This window comes from Cryptomeria japonica, chromosome 10 (genome assembly GCF_030272615.1).
Source record: "Cryptomeria japonica chromosome 10, Sugi_1.0, whole genome shotgun sequence".
Classification (NCBI taxonomy): Eukaryota; Viridiplantae; Streptophyta; class Pinopsida; order Cupressales; family Cupressaceae; genus Cryptomeria; species Cryptomeria japonica.
In genome coordinates this window covers 356,717,124-356,738,663 of record NC_081414.1, presented here as the reverse complement: position 1 = coordinate 356,738,663, position 21,540 = coordinate 356,717,124, and the positions used below count along the sequence as shown (strand labels likewise).

Here is a 21,540-nt window from a genome sequence, read left to right as displayed (position 1 = left end):
GGGGTGTCTTAGTCTGTTGTTGTTCTTCAATTACTATGGTATCCTCTGATGATACCGGAGTAACTGGATCATTATTCTGTACCGGTGGATTTACTGTTGGTTCATTTGTCATAATTTCTGTTACCGGTTCAGAGTCTATAAACTTGGAAGTTCCTCTGAATTGTTCATCAATCTTTACATTTGTACTCTCAACAATTTTCTGTAATCTTTTATTAAAGCATCTATAAGCTTTACTCTTAGATGAATAACCAAGAAATATTCCTTCATCACTTCTAGGATCAAACTTACCAATATACTCATCTCTTCTAATATAACATTTACTTCCAAAAATTCTGAAATACTTAATAGTGGGAGTATTACCAAACCATAGTTCATGAGGGTCTTACCGGTTTCACCTTTGATGTGAACTTTGTTGAATGTATAGACAACAGTGCTTACTGCCTCTTTCCAGTACACATGTGGTAGATTTGCTTCTGATAACATACTTCTTGCTACATCCAAAATAGTTCTATTTTTCCTTTCAACAACTCCATTCTGTTGAGGTGTCCGAGGTGCTGATAACTATCTTTTGATTCCATTAACTTCACAGAATGTATTATAATCTCTAGATGTGAATTCTCCTCCTTGATCTGATCTTAAGCATTTGATTTTCTTATCGGTTTCATTTTCAACCATTGCTTTGAATAGTTTGAACTTCCCAAGTGCTTTTGATTTATCTCTGAGAAAAGTAACCCAACACATTCTAGAATAATCATCAATAATTAGCATGAAATATCTATCACCTTGCAAACTTTTAGTTCTTGTTGGACCACATAAATCAGTGTGAATTAAATCAAGAGCATTATTGGATTTTTCTGGAATACTTTTGAAACTAGCTCTAACCTATTTTCCAAATTGACATTCCTTGCAAATTGTATTATGAGGTTTCACAATTTTAGGTAGATCTCTAACTGCCTTAGAAGTACTGATTTTTACCATGCAATCAAAATTTACATGACATAGTCTTTTATGCCATAGCCAACTTTCATCTATATGAGCAATTAAACATGCCTTTTCACTATTATTCAAATGAAAGATATTACCTCTAGTCTGATTACCGGTTGCAATTTCCAAACCAGTTCTATTCATGATTTTGCATTTTCCATTTTTAAATTGTAACTGAAAACCTTTTTCAACTAATTGACCAACACTTAAAAGATTATGTTTCAATCCTTCAACATAGTAAACATTGTCAGTGTTCTGTTTACCATCAAGAGATATTGAACCCTTACCTTTGATTGAACAGGCTTTGTCATCTCCGAATCTTACTAAACCTCCATTGTACTCTTGAAAGTTCAAGAATTTGCCTTTGTCTCTAGTCATGTGATGTGAGCATCTTGAATCAATAATCCATTCATCCTTTGATTCAACTTTAGCTGCTAGGGCTTGTTCTACCGGTGGTGCCATAGGTACCGGTTGATCTTCTGTTATAGCAACAAAGACCCATCCATTGTCTGCTAGATCCTCATCAGAATCATTAGTCACACCTTCATCAGCAATGTAACAAGATTTATCTTTGTTTTTCTTAAATCTGTATCTTTGATATTCAGGATTAGGTTTATATGTCCTTCTAGCTTCTTCTCGTAGTCTAGCATGTCTATCAGGGCATCTTGAAGCCATATGACCAATCTTATTGCAGTTGAAACATTTAAAGGGTGCTTTACCTTCATACTTACTTCCAATTGGACCTTTTGGCATTTTTCTTGCAAATAGTGCTTCAAGTTCTTCATTCTCCTTCCTGGTTTCTTCAAGTTCTCTTGCATAAAAGGCTCTCTAGTCTGATTTGTCAAAAGATGGAGCAAATGATGTTGATGCTTTAAAGGCCAAATCAGTTTTTACAGCAACAGGACCAAATTCCTTAATTTCAAAGGCTGAAAGTTTTCCAATCAATGTATCCCTAGTTACTAATGTATTAGGCATTGTTCTCAATTCATTAACAACAGTAACCTTCATTTTATATGCCGGTGGCAAACCTCTTAATATTTTTGAAACAATCTCATCTTCACTCAAGGTTCCTCCACAACATTTGATACCTAAAACAATTTCATTTACTCTTTCCATAAAAGCAGAAATTCTTTCATCTTCTTCCATTTTCAGATGTTCATACCTAACTCGGAAGCTTTCAAGTTTTGCAATTTTGACTGTGGAATCCCCTTCTTTCAGTGTTTCCAAATGATCCCAAATAGCTTTTGCAGTAGATCTATTTGATAATCCCATGATTTGTTGATCTGATAATGCGCTCAAAAGTGCTTCTCTTGCTTTGCAATCATTTTCTTCATCTTTAGCTAAAGTAACAGGAGCAGGCTGACCAACTATAACAGTAGTATAACCATTCTTAGTTACTTCCCAGATGTCTTTACCAATGCAATTCAGATGTGTCTCCATTCTGATTTTCCATATTCCATAGTTGGTTCCATCAAGTTTAGGACTATCCTTTCTGAAATAATTAGTAGACATTGGATCTCCTCAAGTTGTTAAACTTCTGCAAAAAGAGGACTAGGCTTTGATACCAATTGTAGGTCCCGGGGACAACTGAGAAGGGGGGGGGGGGGGGTGGGTGAATTAGTTGTCAAATAAATTCAAACCAAAATATTGTTAACCAACTTGTTGCTTAATACCGGTAAGACAGTTAATTGTGCCAGTGAACAGTGTTAACAGGAAATGTTGTACCAGTAGGAATTAATACATGAAACATAAACATAAAGTCATCCACAACACATGACACAAATATTTGTACGTGGAAACCCTGTAAGGGGAAAAACCATGGTGGGAAACCTTACCCACAATCAGATGATACTACTGCAGATAGTAAGTGTACAAAGAGGGGTCTGCACATGCAGAAAGGCCAATAGCCTAGAGCTCACTGCTCAAACACAAATGGGAGTCACACTGACTACAATTGGATGGTTAAATCCAATGAGAATGTACTGCACAAAATAGCATCTTGATATGCTGTATTCAGTACCGGTGTAATGCTGATATGTTTCTACAAAAACCTAACTTCACCTTCAAATGATGTCTTCGTGTTTATCTCTACTTGATCTCGCATATACCCTTCCTTAAATCTTTTTCGCATTCCTCTACTGATCTTACAAATAAGATCTTATATTTATACCATACCCTAAGACCAATTTTAGAAGGTCGGCTCTACAAGATATTATAATAAAAACATTTTACAAATAATACAATATCCGATGCAATAGCTGATTAAACATGTTGGCTTAATGCGTTTACAACAATAATAAATCATCTCCATAGCGTGCCATGCTGATCTGGAAAAGATAAACCTGCCGGTGTAACCCTAGATAACCTGGACCTATTTGTCAGTAAAAACAAATATGCAAATAACAATATACCAATGATATTACTTCAAGGAAAAGTGTCCACATGATGTCTTCGACATTACCAAGTGTCTTCCATGTCATTTTAGGTACCGATGAACATTATATCCTGCCGTTTAACCATATACCGGTGATTGTTTGAACATTTTACTGATTACTGGTGAATGTTGCTGGATCTCCAAAGTAGGTGTATTTAGCAGTTGTTGACATCAATGACAAAACCATACCAAAATACCAACAGTGACATAATACACATAATTGTGATGTTAAACTAATAAGGATATAAGTCAAATGTATTGCTGCAATTTAATGACTTCTACCCAATGTAAACAACGATGGTAAAAGCAATCATCTTTGTCAACATACAAGCCTAGTGATAGGAAAAAAATAGGGCAAAAAAATAGGGCTATAGTAAAGGCTTGAAAAACTAAAATTAAATGGCAACTTGCAAAATATATGCTATAGATTCATCTAGATTGAATGATCCAGTCATGTTGATAATGACTACAGAAGAATCATCCCAAACATCATTTTTTTTTACGATTTTCTAAACAATTCTTCTGTCTTAGCTCTCCATACAAATTATTTAAATTGATTGATGAAGAAATTTTAGAACTTACTTGAGTTTGAAGCTAAGGGCACCTTAGATTTAGACAGGCCATGACGAATGATCTAGTTTTGATTTTTGACAGAGAGCCTCAATTTTTTAATTTTTGACAAGAAAGCCCTAGCTACTTTCTCAACCGTCCACATGATCACAAAGAATAGTAATGGATCATTGACGTGGGAATAGATCCCACAACTATTTGTTGATTGTGCTTCTTTTGAGTTGAAAGTGTGTTTCTTTATTTGTGTTTTAATTAAATATTTTGATTGGTCAAATAATATTTTTTTCTTATAACTTGTTAAAAACCTTGGCAAAAATATGCCTTGTCATTAAAAAAGAAAAAGTAGCAAAAAACATAAATAGCTACAATTTATGGCATATGGTTAGTTCTTTTTTAATGACACAATTTCCAAGCTATAGATTAATTGCAAAGAGGTGAATGAAAACATTGGTCTTTGCCTTATTATTATATTCAAGAGTTTAATAAAACATAAAAAATATAAGAATTTAATAGTAATAATTTTTTTTACTTCTGTAAAAAGTTTAATGGAAATATAAAAATAATAATATGATCATATTTTAATAATAATTTAATATTAATTACAATATATTAATATAATAATTTTTTAAGTAGAATAATAAACCAATATGATATCTTTCCGTGTATATTCTTCTAAAAATAGATATGCTAATTTAAATAAAATAATAAAAAAATATAACATCTTTGTTATCATATACTGATTTAATCATAATTTATAATCTAAAAAACTTTTAAACTTGATTTATTTTAATCGTATACATCAAACAATTAGACTCTAAACTAAGTAGGTTTTCTACATAATGGTGGCAAATAATGAATGATGAAGAATAAAAGGTATTGATGCAAAACCCCAAAGGAGGGAAACAGGGGACCCATTTAACGTTGGAAATAACTAAACTTTTAGATGTCTCTAGAATAAGCCAGCTTTCCAGAGAAATGGCAGGAAATGGTGGATGCTTCCAGAGCTTTCATGTAACGTCCATGGACCTGCATTCTGCCCTCTATTTATGCACTCCACCGCTACATCTGCTCTGTACTGTGTCATTCATTCACCGCGATTGAAAAGATAAGCTCTGTACTGTGCTATTCACCGCTTTCGTAAAGAGAAATCTTGTGAGAATGAACAATTTGGCAAGGGATATGCATCATATCCTGAACATGACAGAGGAGGAGGAGAAGAAACTTCAAAGACCTGCGCGCAGATATGTGAAGGACACCAGGGCAATGTTCAGGACCTCTGCAGATCTATTGGAGTCTCCTACTTCTTACATCTTTGTCCTTGACATGCCTGGCCTGGAGAGCAACCAAATCAAGGTAACCTAACCTAACCTAAAATAATCCCTAAATCTTGATGCTCTAATTTTGAGCCAAATCTGATTCTTCAGAATGTGTTCTGATTGTTGCCTTTGCCACAGGTTAAAGTAGAGAACAATATTCTTCATATTGCGGGTAAGATTAAGAAGAAGCAGAAGCAGCTCGGTCCGGAGATCAAGATAATCAGACTGGAGCGGCGGAGGGCGAGGTATATGAGGAAATTTACCCTGCCTGGAGATGCAAATGCGGAAGATATTAAGGCGACTTATAAGGATGGGGTTTTGACTGTTACAGTGGCTAAGCGTAATGTTTCTGAGTCGGAAAAGCCTAAGACTCTTACAATTCCAATTTCTTAGACATGCTAGTGCGTCCATTATATATGTGTCAGAGAAATAATTAGGTTTCGTCAGTGTATATGATTAGGCAGAGAATGATTTGTACATGAGTCTGGAGGAATCTGTGTGTGAAACTTTGATATGTACGGGAATTTCAGATGTGATTTTGACTGTATTTGGCCTATAGCTCAATGTTACAGGAATTTTATTGGTAACTCTTCGAGAAAATTGTGTATGAAAGTAATATACTTTTAGTTGAACTAAAAACATTTCATTTTCAATGAATTTTGTAGCCTGTTTAATGAGTGGATTTTTGGGAATGCGTTTCAGGAAAATGTGAGAAAATGTAAAAGTATCTGAAAGTTCCAGAATGCTTCTCAAGATAATGTGATAATAAAATGTAACAAGAATCAGCATTTGTAAATTTGTTATCTTGTGATCTTCAACTTGAGACCTCTCATATGGTGATGTCACTAACGTGTTCAATATTTGTGGTTCCCCGTCAGAAAATTAGTGTTTTCAAGGATGAGAGGTAATAGAATTTTAAAAATAAGAAACTTGAGGTATTGCATTATTGAGATTAAAAACCTAAATCATTTTTGTAGGTTGTCAAAAGGTGTAGAATTTTGCAACTGTGGCTGCATAGCACAGGATAGATCTAGTTAGCAGATCTAATGCACATAAGAAAAAGAAAGGGCAGAAGCAGATCTAATGCACAGAAGATAAAACAGAGCAATGCACAGAAAATAAAACAGAGCAGTTAAAAAATGAAATTGTATTAATTCATTGTCAATTACATTATGCAAAAATGCATAGAACCATCGCATTAGCAGCGGAGGAAATGAATTCATAACAACTACTGCATGCTAAAATCACGCTGAAGGAGGTGAGTCGATAAAACCAATGTTCGTGGTAAAACCAATGCGCATGTCATCTTGCAGAAAACGTTGGAGTGGATCAGACGAGGCAGAGTGAGACCTGGTAGTTGACACAAAATGATTATCATGTCGAACTTGCTCTTTTTAGTTAGCTTATGCAAGGCAGAGCATGCTGCGCCCGTGACTATCATTCAACATGAGTTCTCCATGGATTACGGTAGCAAACAAAGTGTTATATGGTCAAACGGGAAGATTTGCGCTAACAAAAGGGTGGAACATTTGTTTTGAACTTGAAATCTTTACTTACACCAGAGAGAGCATCCTTTGTATAAGGAAGGTACATAAAATTTAAGTCGACGGTACAAGAGGATAGGGAAGATACTTAAATTTGAAGTCAATGGGATGAGAGAGAGGGGAAAGGCTAGGGGAAAGGCCCCAGTAGTTGAGCATGTATCAATTGTTGTGAGGGTTGTTGATACCTTTTGTTCCAAAAAATGAACCAATAAAACTTATTGTTTGAAACAAAAAATATCATTTTTTGTTAGGAAATGTACCAACAGTTGTTAGGAAATGTACCAATAGTTGTTAAGAAATGTACTAATATTGTAAAAAGTAACCAATCAGGTGATGCCATGTCAGCAGCACAACTATTGGGGTCTCTTTTGCACGCCTATTGATCTCACTTTTTTTGGGGGCTGTTTTGGACACCTTGGCAAAAAGCATGCTGATGTGGCATCATATTTGATGATGTGGCCTTGAAACCTTAGTTATAAGCAGGGGACTTGCCAAGTACGTTGTTGTAAAAAAATCGGAGTGATTTGAAATTTCCAAGTAGGATTTTGAGAAGCACAAAGTTAGGGTGCACAACTACTAGCTCCTTTCCCCTAGTTGGGTCAGATACTTAAATTAAATTTTAAGCCGTTGGGAGGGGAGATAGCTAGAGGTACAATTAGAGGTGCTTTAATAAGAAGTTAGAGGTTTTTTTATATTTTTAAAGCATTTATGGAGATTATTGAGCTTAACTATTATTAGTTTATTGAGTTCAACTATTATATGTGTTTATTATTGGTCATGGATCAATCAATGGTTACTTTCTTCTTTCTTAAGTTGTTGAAATGGTTAAGTATAAGTAGCGGACATTGATCTCAATCATTGAAACTTTTTAAAATTGATTCACATTGATCTCAATCATTGCTTTTATTATTTATATTTGGGATAGATGGATTGAATTCTTTTTTCAATTGAACTTATGAAAAATTGTTTGTGATTTTTTTTTTAAGTTTGGGATTGGAGCGAATTTTCATAGGTTGGGAAATTTAGAGGAATAAAAAATAGTAATGATGTGTTGTATTTGAAGGTTGTATTTGAAGGTAATTGATGAGATAAAGAATTTCAATTTTACCGTAACAAAGTGATAATGAGTTATTAATGTTATGCTTGTTCAATGATAAGAAAGATTAATACAATTGAGTAATTTTTTTGTTGTAAATGTTTTGTATTAAGGGTTAATTTATTGGTAAGGAGAGAAAAACAAATGTATTTTTAATAAGTTTTTTTTTAAAATATTGCAATATATTATTGAAAAAAGGAGATACTTTTCTTAAGTTTGGTTTCTGGTAATATATTGGCAAAATTTACCAATCAAATTTAATGATCTTTTGTATTGAAACAAGTTTATATAATTCATTATTTTGTTATATTTATTATTGTAACTTATATTGATAATTATTAAATTGTTCATTAATTTCTTGTCTTTAATTTATATATTATTCATAAAAAGAACACAATTTCTAAAAAGTCTTGATTCTTTTTAATTTCAAATTATAATTTATTTGTTCAATGAAAAGGAAGTGCTTCCTTCAACATACTTTTATAACAAGTATGTTAGTACGACTTTTGTCTTATTGGACTCTAATGAACAATACTTTGTTGGGAATTAGATGGTCACAAAATAGGTTTCTTCAAATGGAAACTCAAGGACTGTGTTTCCATAAGTGTTATGCTTGGCGCTTTCTTTTTAGTCAAATTCACTACGGAGGAAGACGGGTTGTCAGTTCTCTCAGGTCTTTGGGCGTATGTCAAATGCCACCTTTCTCTTTACAAATGGAAGCTTGACTTCGACATGACAACTAATTTGATAGAATTGTCCCTATCTAGGTTCGCTTACCTGGTCTTTCGTTGGAATTTTGGGACGAACAGGTTTTCTGATGGATTGAGAACACGTTTGGACATTTTGTGGCAGTGGACGAGGTTACTCATACAAAATCCAGGTTGGTCTATGCTTGCTTTTGTGTTTTGACTACTTATTAGCAAAAATATTCACAATTTTATTACCTTAAAAATCCGAATTGGGAAGTTGGATTCAAGCTTTTGTATATGAGAATGCCACAATTTTTTGTTAGAAGTGCTCCAATTTTAGCCATTTGATTTTTGATTGTAAGGTCCTCATGCCCCTTTAAACAAAAAGAAGTCATGGCCATTATGGAGGCGACGAAATCGGGTTAGAGTGGTTCAGTGGCTGATAGTGAAGACTACCCCTTTAGAGAGGGACTTATCAAGTTAATGGAAACCCCCAATAAATAATCTCATAGGGTTAAGGAGGTTGCTACTCCTATTCAGTCGGACCTAAGAATCGAGGAAAATCAATAATAGGGTGTCCATTCTCCTCTTGTCACAGATGTGAGAGTGACCAATGGTACTCCCAACCCGTTGGTGTGTGGCGCTCCTATGAAAATGGGACCTTTGGAAGAAGGGGAGATCCCTCTCCACCTAGCAACCTCGCCCAATAAAATTAGGGAAGTCCCTATCCCTAACACCCCTATTAGTGGAAAAACGCTTGGATAGACTGGTATGGATGCTTCTACTATTGTTTTTGTACCACCAAAGAACTTCTCCTCACATGATGCTTCCTCAAGTAGTTGTTTCTTATTTGGGGATGAGGGTTGGATAAACAAAGGAGGAAAACTATAAATATGAAGATTGACATGGGGCTAGAGCTAAAGGATGGATGCCCATCACAAAGACTCACTAGGCACAAGAAAGTGGTAAGGGAAATAACCAATGAAAGGTAGAGGACCCTAAAGTCATCAACTAAAATTAAAAAATGAGGTTCCTTTCATGGAACATGAGGGGCCTGAATATCCCCCATAAGCAATATTCCCTCAAGAACTACATTTTGGAAAATAGGATTGATATTCTCTTGCTTTAGGAAGTAAAAATGATGGATAGTTCCTTTAATATTATTATTGGAATAATCTGGCCAAGTTCTCAGTTCCTTATCAACAATGCTAATGGGGCCTCTAAAGGGGTGGTTACCATGTGGGATCCTTCAAGATTTTCTAGCTCCTTTGTCTTCTCCTTAATCAACTTCCTAGTTGTCAATTTGACTTCTCATAATGACTCTTGGTGTCTTGTGAATGTCCATGCCTTCAACACTAGCATGGGTTGTTTAACCCTTTGGAATTGGGTAGGTGCAAGATAATGGGTCACAAATTGGTGAAAATCCCCGTGTTGAAAAACACGCTCTTAGAAACGGGGGCCTATTTTTCAAAAAATGGGGACCCGTATTTGCTTTGGCCCCCTGAGGCAAAAAGTAATGAGGGCCCAAAGCAAAACTAAATGGGCCCCCGTTTTGTTCTCAAATGGGGGCCCGTTTGAAAACGAAATGGGTCCCTCATTTTTAAATATGATTTTACCCATTTTTTTGGGCGTATTTTGTCATTTTTGGACAGTAATGGTAATTTTAGAAATGAGCCCCCATTTTCAAATTGGGCCCCTGTTTTGGCCCGTTCCGAATTGGCCCTCGTTTCGTAAACGGGCCCTCGTTTTCAAAACAGGGGTCCGTTTTGCGGAAGTTGATAACACAACTCACCACTTGCCTCAAGATTAGGTCCGAGATAGGCTTGGGATGGCCACACCTGAGACATGGACCTGCAAATTCAAATTTCCATGAATGGAAGCACAAATATGAACTTCTGAAATAGTTTACGTGCCTCTAATTAGAAAATTTTAATACGATTCAAAATATGTGAATTTATTTAAAAATTGATTATTTTAACTATTTTTCATTTAATTTATACTAAATCAGGTCCATAAACTGGAAATATTAACTAATTTTGTTAATTTAACAATTTTTTAATTTAAATTAATTTTGAAAAAAAAATATATATGTCATCAATATACACAAAATTATTTTCTATTTAAAAATAAAAATTGAAAAATGTTAAATTTATGTCAAATTATGTGGGTCGTACATGCCAAATTTTTAAAAAGATTATTACGGTCATTAAAAAATTAATATTTTGAAAAAAAATACACAAAAATATGCTCATCAATCTTCAGTGTATTACAAATCATTTCCTAAAACGGTTTGAGAAAATAAATTTAATTGTGTCAAAAAGCGTGGGTCGTATAAATGCATGGTATGGTCCTGAAATAGGCATTTTTAAAACATAGTTTTTAGAAATCCATTCAAAAAGTTATTTTTTATTATGTGGGTATTAAAATAAATTAAATATTTGGAAAGTAGACTCAAAGGGATATCTTTTATATTACTGACTTTTTCTAAGGTTCAATCTCCAAGTGTTTCAAAATTTAAGCTCAAATGAGATAAAATTTACCTAGTCCAACTACATGAAAGGGGAAATTCTTTTTTAAGTTAGATTGGACAGATTTATGATTTTGGCCAATCTGGGACCTTGGCTTGAAAGCCTCTCTTTAAGGTTTGCCTAGGATTGTGTTTGACCACAATCCCATTCTCCTAGAGTGTTATGACATACGTACAAGAGGAAGATATCTCTTCTGCTATGAAATCATGTGGACCACTCAAAATTTTGAGACTCCATCAATAATTGGTGGAACACCTCAATTGGGGGAACACTTATGTATAAGGTGGCTCAAAAATTGGATTTGATTCAGAGGAATGTGAAGGGTTGGAATAAATCCACATTTGGAGACATATTTGTTAAGAAAAAAACTCAACAATAGATTGAGAATGATTTAGGAGCGAATAGCGTAGGGGGACTCCTAGGAAGCTACTCATAGGGATGAGGAATCTCTTAGGAGGAAATAGAAGGGGAATTTAAAATAGGAGGAAATTTATTGGAAATAGAAATCAAGAGTGCAATGGTTACAGGAAAGGGATAGAAACTTGACTTTCTTCCATAGATTGGCTAGCAGACATAGAAGGATAAATCTGTTTGCCTTCTTAAGGGATGATCAAAATCAAGAAATTAGAGATGATAATCAATTAGGAGCAATGGCCCTTAGGGCCGAATGACTTTCCCTCGACCTTCTTCCAAGAATTCTGGGATATTGTTGGCTATGATGTTACCATGACTACTAAGGACTTCTTCAAAAAGGGGAAATTTATTTAAAAATTGAACAATACTTATATTGCCTTAATTCCCAAAGTTCAAGAGCTTATGCACCTCACGGATTTTAGACCCATCAACCTTTCTAATACTATCTATAATTTTTTTTTCAAAGGTTCTGGTTAGTAAGATCAAGCCTTTTCTTGATGGCCTCAACCATAGTAAAAAATGATTTGTCCTAGGTAGAAAAATTCTAGATGCTGCTATTGCCATGTATGAGGCACTTCATTCTATGGATAAATGTTGCCAACCAGGAATGGCCTTAAAATTGATATGTCTAAGGCTTATGATAGGGTGAACTGGGACTTCCTATTTAAAGTCCTTAGGAAGCTTGGGGTTGGTGATAGATTGCTCAACCTATTTAAGGAATGCATCTCTACTATTAGGTACTATTTTTGGTCAATGGTGTCCTCAGGGAGTCTTTTGGTGTGACTAGGAGGGTGTGACAAGGTGACCTCATGTCTCTCTACCTATTCATTATTTCGTTGAAGTTATTGGAACAAATTTCATCACCTTGTTAATAATGGGGCCTTGCAAGGGGTTAAACCTGCCTCCTCTATTCCACCTATTTTATACAATAGTTTGTAGACAACACTATTCTCTTTAGGGTGGCCTTGTTTGTGGAAGCTTGGGGATGAAAAAATTCCTCAATCAATATGCAAATGCGTCTAGTTAGCACATAAACTATGAAAAGAGAAATATCTATTTCTTACACATTGCTGATAGACTACAAAGTAAAATTATTCTAGGATGCCAGATTGCTTCCCTCTTGGGTACTTACCTTGGATTACCCCTCACGATTAAGGAATTCTCTAATACCTTTGGAACTCTATTCTTAAAATAATAAAAAAGAAACTTTCAAGATGGAAGGACAAACTCTTTAGTAGTGCTAACAAAATCTAACTCTTGGCTTCCTCTCTATAAGGGATCCCTGCCTACTTGCTTTCCTTATTCAAAATCTTGGCCTCAATGGTTGAGAAGCTAGAAAGAATCCAGAGGACTTTCCTTTGGACAAGTATGGAAGAAAATAAGAGATTGGCCTTGATTGGTTGGGACAAGGTTTGCTATCCGAAGGAAAAGGGAGGATTGGGAATAAGGAAAATCTCACAGTTCAACAAAGCTCTCATGGCTAAAACTAGATGAAAATTAGTTCTACACAAAACTGACTAGTGCCATATTATGAGTGCTAAGTATTTTCGTTAGGAAATTTTTTATTAGGCATTGAATTTAGAGGGGTTCTCCAGTGGTTCTAGGATCTGGAATAATATTATCAAGAGTAGGAGCATCATCTCTTTGGGTTTGAAATGTATTGTTGATAATGGGGGTAACATTCGCTTCTGGGAGGATACCTAGATTGGGGACAAACCCTTGGCTACCATCCTTCCCTCAAGAGATTACAGGGTTGTGTTAAAGCCTTTTTTGGGCAATGGGTTGGTGATTACCTTGCCCCCAATAATTCTTGAAAGCATATCACCCTTTGCTGCCATAACCAACCCCATCTACAAATGTGTAGAATCATTCCACCAGCTCAAACAATATCTGATGAATCTGCCAGTTTTGGTACCTCCGATAGTAGGAAAGCCACTCATTCTCTATATATCAACCAAAAAGGTATCATTGGGGGCACTGCTAGCACAAGAAGATCCAGCAGGTAAAGAATGGACTATCCATTACATCACCAAGACTATAAACAGATATGAGCTAAATTATACATTCATTGAGAAGGCTTTCTTAGCAGTGGTGTTCGCCTCTCAAAATCTTCGCCACTATATGCTAGCCCATACAATCAAGTTGGTAGCAAAGATCTATCCTCTCAAGTATCTAATTAGCAAGGCACCTCTCACATGACGATTAGGTAAGTGGGTCATGATTTTGAGTGAGTTTGATATCCAGTACACATAACATCGGGCTATCAAAGGACATGTAATTGCAGATCAATTGGCAGAAGCACCACTACAAGACCCACTACAAGACCAACAACCACTACAGGTAGAATTTCTAGACATGGATGTACTCACTGTCACACCCAAGCAATGGACCCTATACTTTGATGGATCCTATACACAACATGGATCAGGTGTTGGCATCCTATTTGTCACTTGAGAGATGCACACAATTCCAAGATCTTATAGACTAATGTTTTCATGCACCAACAACATTGTTGAATATGAAGCTCTAGTAACAAGAATCAAAATGGCTGTGGAATGAAGAATCACATAATTGAGAGCCTATTGGGATTCTTAATTAGTTATCAATCAGATCAACAATGACTATAAGACAAAAGATGATAAGATAATGCCTTACAAGAGAATGATGGATGATTTCAAATAGTACTTTGTGAAAATCACCTTTGAGCAAATCCCAAAATTAGACAGTAGAGTTGCCGATGCAATGACCACTATCGCTTCACTGCTGCAAATTCAAGATAAACAAAGTCGTTACGAGTCCCTGGTAGAGTAATTGTTTTCGACAGCCTATGAAAATTCCACATCCCAAGTCATATATATTCTAACTGGTTCAAATTCACCTCTTTACGAGACAATCAATGATTATCTCAAAAACAATACTCTCCCATCCGACCTATCTCGCAACCAAAAATGCAGCTTCATCCGACAAGCCACCTGCTATACCTTAACCATTGACACACTTTACCATTGAGGTCTAGATGGTACTCTTCTTTGATGCCTCAATCATAACAAATCTGACTCTTCCTTATACGAGCTTCATGAGGGTATCTATGGTACGCATTCATGTGGTCCTACTCTCACCAAGAAACTTCTAGGAATGGGATATTACTGGCTGATAATGGAAAGAGAGTCTTATCAATTTGCTAAGAAATATCCTTAATGTCAAATTCATGGCAACCTTATCCATGCACCAACACAGGAGCTGCAACCATTCACCACATCTTGGCCTTTCTATCAATGGGGACTTGATTTAGTAGGGAAAATTCATCATTCTTCTTCAAATGGGCATAAGTTCTTTATCACAGCAACAAATTATTTCACCAAGTGGATTGAAGCAGTCCTGATGACCACTATAACTGGAAAATAGATCTCATCATTCATCCTCAACTATCTCATTTGCAAATATGACATTCCTAGTTCCATCATCACAGATAATAGACATCCTTTCAAGAATCAAGATGTACAAGAGCTATGCGAACGATTCAAAATCCAACATTGCTTCTCCACACCATACTACCCATAGGGGAGTGGCCAAGTAGAGGCATCAAACCAAACAATCCTGAAAATCCTCAAGAAAATAGTAAATGATGCTGGCAAGGATTGGCATGTACAACTCAATCTAGGATTTTGGGCCTATAGAACAAGCATTCAGACACCTACAAGGTCTACATCATATTCATTGGTGTATGGTTCAAAAGAAATTCTACCTCTTGAGGTCAAAATCCAATCTCTCTGAGTATCTTTGAAGGGCCTCCTACCAGATGAGGAATATCGAGTAAACAAGTTGCATGAACTGGAGCTTCTTGATGAAAAAAGACAACATGCCTATGACCATCTCAAGACATATCAACAATGAATGTGCATAAGCTATAATCACAAAGTCATCCCAAGAGATTTCAAAGTTGGTGATCTCGTCCTAAAGGAAAATCCTAGAAATCAGAAAGATCAAGAAAAGGAGAAGTTTGAACCTAACTGATTGGGTCCCTTTGTCATCATATTAGCCTACGAATTAGGAGCATATCAGTTGTCAACTTCAGAAGGGGACGTATTCGATGAACCAACCAACAAAATCCATCTAAAGAAGTTCTACACTTGAGTCATCCAATGCACAGACCAAGCAAAAAACCAAAAAAAAAAAAAAAAGTATAAAAAATCGTCACTATGGTGAAAACCTGGCAAACAGGTACCTTGTGACACAAAAGTAAAAAAATTTAGAAAAACAAGTGGTGAAAATTTGGCAACAGGTGTTATTTGTGAGAGAACAAGTCCTCTATCTATCAGTACTCATATCCTTGATCCATCTAGTCTCAGCTAATAGCCATCACCAAACACTTCTACACACAACATTATCCCGGACATACTTAGCGTAGTCACTGTCCTTGATTATCTAAAAATAGTTATTTATATCATATCCCACCATAGCTTGGTGATCAACGTATGTATCCACATCAATAGATATCTATGACTTGGGGTAAAATTCCTCTCATTCAGAAAACAAACAAGGATCGCATCATACTAGGGAACCATTGTCAAAACTGCTCATCAGGCTAGAAAATAGGATCATTATCCAACTACAACTTTAACACACACATGATGGACGGTTTTATGAATTATGATTTGTTTAAATTTTAGCATGAAGTTTTGACTATTTGTATCTTGATTTCTAAATCATTAGATCTCCTAAGCTACTCAAGGATGCCCTGAGCTAGAGAAGCAACGAAGGAATCTGACATTTTCTTTGGTTTTCTGTCTATGAGGCGATCATTCATATGGTGCAAATTTATCTCGAGACATGATTGGAAACATATCATTGAAGATATTTTCCACTTCGCACATGCAAATGGTTAACTCTTGTTTGTTTTACACAAGAAACACTCAGGTCATATTGGTTCAATTATACCTTGACTCTTGTGTCTTCTTGCAATATAAAAAATTCATGTAAGTTTTACTCAGGTTATTATGGTTCAATTATACCATGATGCTTGTATTAAATTTGAACATATCAAAAGCTCAATGATGACAAGAAGAGCACAGACAAGTGACTAAACAAGAATGAAAACAACATAATTTAAGTGATCATTTAGTTTCATATCATTTTAAAATTGTATTTAGTTGCATATCATCTTAATCTTGAATTTGGTTGCATATCATCTTAATATTGCATACATCTCACATCATTATCATTATCATACATCTCATCATCACATCATCTATTTACATTCATCATTGCATCCATCACATGCATATCTATCGCATCATCATGGAATCTTTCTTCATTTTCATATCTTCATCATTCATCCAACTCTCATCTATCATGTATTATATAGGATGTATCTTTCCTGAAACCAGATGTTTTGATCAAGTCTTATACATGATATATCGCTCCTGAAACCAAACATTTTGATCATCTTTGTCTTATACAGGAGGTGTCATTCCTGAAACCAGACTTGATCCCAATCTTATCAATTCTATCTATCCTTTTCATCCGATTCATTCTATCATGTCTTAAATAGGATGTATCTAACCTAAAAACACATGTTTTGATCAAGTCTTATACATGATATATCGTTCCTAAAACCAAACGTTTTGATCATCTTAGTCTTATACAAGAGGTGTCGTTCCTAAAACTAGACTTAATCTCAATATGATCAATCTTATCAATCTAATCCATATGATCAATCATATCATTATCCCCATCCATGAGCATATCATATCGACAACATGTTAGAAACATCTGCATTCATCAAATCCAACCATCATTTTCATATCACCTTCTAAACATATAGTATCATTAAAAACATCACATAAGCATACAAATCATAAAAATAAAAATAAAACACACACACACACATAACATCATCTGCATCATCATCTGCAAAAATCATATAGATTAAAAGCATATCATATAGCTCATCAAAATCAAAATAGTTGCATCCATATCATATCATTAGGAACACGTGTGACCACATGCTGATCCAAAGGAAAATCAATGATACAAGTTAGAACCAATCGTCAATCAGAACAAATAAATGTCCAAAGTCCCTAGATATCATATCAATCAATCAATTCCAGGTTCCATATCACAAATCAATCAATTCAAAGTTTCATATCATAAATCAATCAATTCAAAGAATCATATTGCAAATCAATCAATCGAAGCTCTATATCAAAATCTATAAACCAAGTTCCATATCAAAAATTAGTCCATCGGGACCCATATCGAATCAAGACCCATATCGAATCAGGACCTATATCAAATCAAGACCCATATCAAATCAAGATCCATATCAAATCAGGACCCATATAGAATCAAGACCCATATTGACCTTTGAAACTAATTTATTTATTAAACCCTCCCACTTGTATTTATACAAGTTGAATATATTTTTGTTGAAATAAAGTAATTTTATTTTAATTAAAATCATCCTCCATCCACTTGCATTTTCCTACATCTCCCACTTTCCTCCTAAACCCCTTCTAGATTCTTCTAATCACTTCCAATTTAGCCTAATTCATATCCTAATTATTGTCACATTCCTAAGAAAAGAGAAGTCTCTTCTCAAAGCCTCCAAAGTCTTTGAAATGCATTAAAGGCTTTATGTATTCAACAAGATAACCCTCAAAGTCTTCCTAACCATTAATGGTTAACTCAACCTTCTTGCATGGTTAGAGACTTTCTCTCTAATCTCTAACTTAACCCTCATCTAACCCAAGTGTCTCATCAAGCATTCATGACTTTAACCTTTGTTATCCTATTAACCCTTCCATAAAAGTTTACCCCTTGGGTAAAAGCTTTATCCATTAGATAACCCTAACCTAACCTTAACCCTTACTTCCTAGGGTAACCTTCATGTCTTCTCAAGAATTTAATGCTTCTTAGATCTCCTCTCAAGCAACCCTTTGTTGATAATTGTCACCATTTCATTAGTGAGAATTGTAAACATGGATTGAGTAACTTTCAATCCTGGCCCTTGTTAAGATTATTCAATCTTAACCATCCATTTCCCTATTTTCCCAATAAATAGAGCTCTCATTCCTCATTTTTCATATCAACAATCTTTCATTCATCTACGTTATAGTCTAAATTACTAAACATTTTAGCCTCTCTTTGTTAAATCATCATAATAGCATTTGGAAGCATTTTAATATATCATAGAATATTCATGCTAGGATAGTTTTCTAATATTTTATCATATCATCCTCTTTATTCTAGCTTAATCATCATAGTTTTAATATCATACATCTTAGAATGCATTCATGTATATAAATCAAACATCACTCGTTTTTGGAGTTGTCATTCCTAAGTCATTTGCTCAATGATCTGAGAGAAAAACATTTACTTTAGGGATCCTGTGAGATAGAGAACAATGGGACACCCCTTGGGAAGTTGAAACTGATTGAATTGGTTCATATACTTGCACCAAGAGTCTCATCGGTGTGTGGGTCATTTAGATTCGAGTTGTTCATTTTCGTCACCGTATTTTCCCGCATACATTTCTGGCGCCCACCGTTGGGCACATCCCCATAAATAACATCATTTTTTTTGTAGGACAAGGATTAGAAGCACACTGGAATACCCTTTTAGTGCATCTATGGCAAAAAGTAGCACATTCATCACACTGTTTAGTGCATAAGACCCATCTTATAGCGCTTTGGAGCTTATTTTTAGCGCATAACAATCTCTGCTTTTTTTCTTACGCATAGAAGTATCAATGTAGTGCATTCAAAAATTAGAGTAGCATGTATGAGTCATCCTTTAGTGCTTTTATACCTTTCTGTAGTGCATCTGTGCAGAAGTTCAACGCATAACTGTGACATATAAATGAGATAGTTTGTAACAAAGTTAAAAAATTAGGCTTGTGTAAGCCTGCCTAAGGTTTTAATTTCTTTTACTAATCATTTATTGCAGATCAGAGTAGTTAGATTTAGGAATGTGATTGTTTTTTTCACTAGCTTTTCAAGTTGGTTTAAAAAGAATTCATTTCCCGTTCGTTAAAAAGAACCTCATCATTTCTTTGGTGTTTTAAAACAAGACCTTACTTTCTATTTTCCAAAAGGTTAAAAAGAACTACAAACAAACCTTTATTTTTGCAAAGTTAAAAAGGATCTCACTTTCATTTTGGTGCAAACTAAAAGGAACCTCATAATTTCTTTGGTGTTTTAAAACAAGACCTTACTTTCTATTTTGCAAAAGGTTAAAAAGAACTACAAATGAACCTTCATTTTTGCAAAGTTAAAAAGGATCTCACTTTCATTTTGGTGCAAACTAAAAGGAACCTCATCATTTCTTTGGTGTTTAAAACAAGACCTTACTTTCTATTTGCAAAAGGTTAAAAACAACTACAAACAAACCTTTATTTTTGCAAAGTTAAAAAAGATCTCACTTTCATTTGGGTGTAAACTAAAAAGAACCTCATTTTCTTTGGTACAAAATAAAAAAACCCTCATTGATAATTGGTTACATGATTTTCATTTTGTTAACTGATACACGATTTCATTTTGTTGACCAAGTTTATTTTCAAAAAGTTTTGAAACACATATTTTTCTATGAAGGGCTAAAAAGAACACCATGCTTATAGGAGCAACATCTCCAAATAGATCTTAGAATATCATTGCCTTGAAAGTTAAAAAGAATATTGTTTGCCTTGTCTCGAAAGTGGAAGGTATATGCTCTCCCCTTAATTGGGTGACCAAAAAGTCAAACCACTCTTATGATTTCTTTTACTTTAAGCAATTAAATCCTTTAGAAGGCCCGCCCTCCCAATTTTCCCTTAGGGTGCCATTAATGGCTGGTGAGAGGGGAATGACCTAAGTGGGAAATGACTTTATCGCCAAGTGTTCCAACCCACTATAATCAAATGTGGAGGCTCATGAAAGTCCGCTTCAATTATTTTGCTCAGTGATTAGTCTTCCCCCAGTATCTTTAAGATACATAAAACCTTTGTTCTAAAGGTTGGGAAGCCTTCCGAGGGATTTTATCACTGAAGACCGAACAAAAGCTTGATTAAGAACCTTAGCATTAGAGACTTTGAACCAAGTAAGTCACCAAACATTGGAAATATAATAGTGCAAGGGTGGGGAATAATCCACCCCCAAGATCACTCACCATATATCTCCCAAGATAACTACCCAATTGTGAAGCAATTCACTTTGGGTTAATTTCTGGCAAAAGGCAAAAAAAGGGGCGTCCCCTAGGGGTGACAAGGTTGTTTGAGCTGATGTAGTATCGAGACTAGTGGGTTATGATATTGTTGATGATCTTTGAATAAAGAGTTTGCTTGATATGTTTTCTTTGTAATCCGAACCAGTGAAAACATCCTCAAAAGAACTTACACTACTTGTTTAGTATAGACAAATTGTTACCTCTTCTATATGTCATGTTTTCAAGTCATTTTTAGAAAATCATCCATCAAATCACAAGTGTTATTTTTCAACATCACAACAAATGCATCGAATAGAGAAATCAAGATAGTTAGTGCATAGAAGCAACAACCTAGTGCATCTCAAACATTCAATAGTGCATCCACACCAGAACTTAGTGCTTTCATCACTCAAATTAGTTCATGACCAGTATCATACTGGTAAAATTTTAGGTAGCACTTATCAACATCATTATAGCGCATTCAAGCATTATCCTAGCACATTCAAGATATTATAATGCTTTCATATCAAACATTAGCGTGTAACAAGGACATATTAGCACGTAACAGGGACATATTAGTGCATAACCTATCCAACAAATTTATTATCAAATAGTCTGAAATAGCGCATGGGAAAGGCAGCATAGCACATAGTGAACATTCTGTATCACTTTGAGAACTTCCTTTAGCACATCAAGTTTCTGTCTTAGAGCATGATCAATATTAGTGAGAAATAGAGAGCAAACCAGTCACTTTGAAATTTTTTAATCAAGATTTTTATATACCC

The 21,540-nt window shown here is 35.0% G+C and overlaps 2 protein-coding genes across 2 annotated transcripts in view; one reads left to right on the top strand and one right to left on the bottom strand.

The window, feature by feature from the left end:
• Positions 1–4,867: 4,867 nt before the first annotated feature.
• LOC131042811 (17.1 kDa class II heat shock protein) lies at positions 4,868–5,961 on the top strand. Its single transcript, XM_057976132.2, has 2 exons — positions 4,868–5,341; positions 5,443–5,961. The coding sequence occupies exons 1-2, from the start codon at positions 5,147–5,149 to the stop codon at positions 5,695–5,697; spliced, it is 450 nt and encodes a 149-aa protein (XP_057832115.2). The 5' UTR covers positions 4,868–5,146; the 3' UTR covers positions 5,698–5,961.
• Positions 5,962–17,106: 11,145 nt separating this feature from the next.
• LOC131042804 (uncharacterized) overlaps positions 17,107–21,540 on the bottom strand; it is a 107,022-nt gene continuing 102,588 nt past the window's right edge. The window contains exon 3 of the mRNA XM_059213400.1: positions 17,107–17,347. Within this exon, the coding sequence (XP_059069383.1) occupies positions 17,276–17,347 (72 nt within the window). The 3' untranslated portion in view covers positions 17,107–17,275. The remainder of the gene's footprint in view (positions 17,348–21,540) is intronic.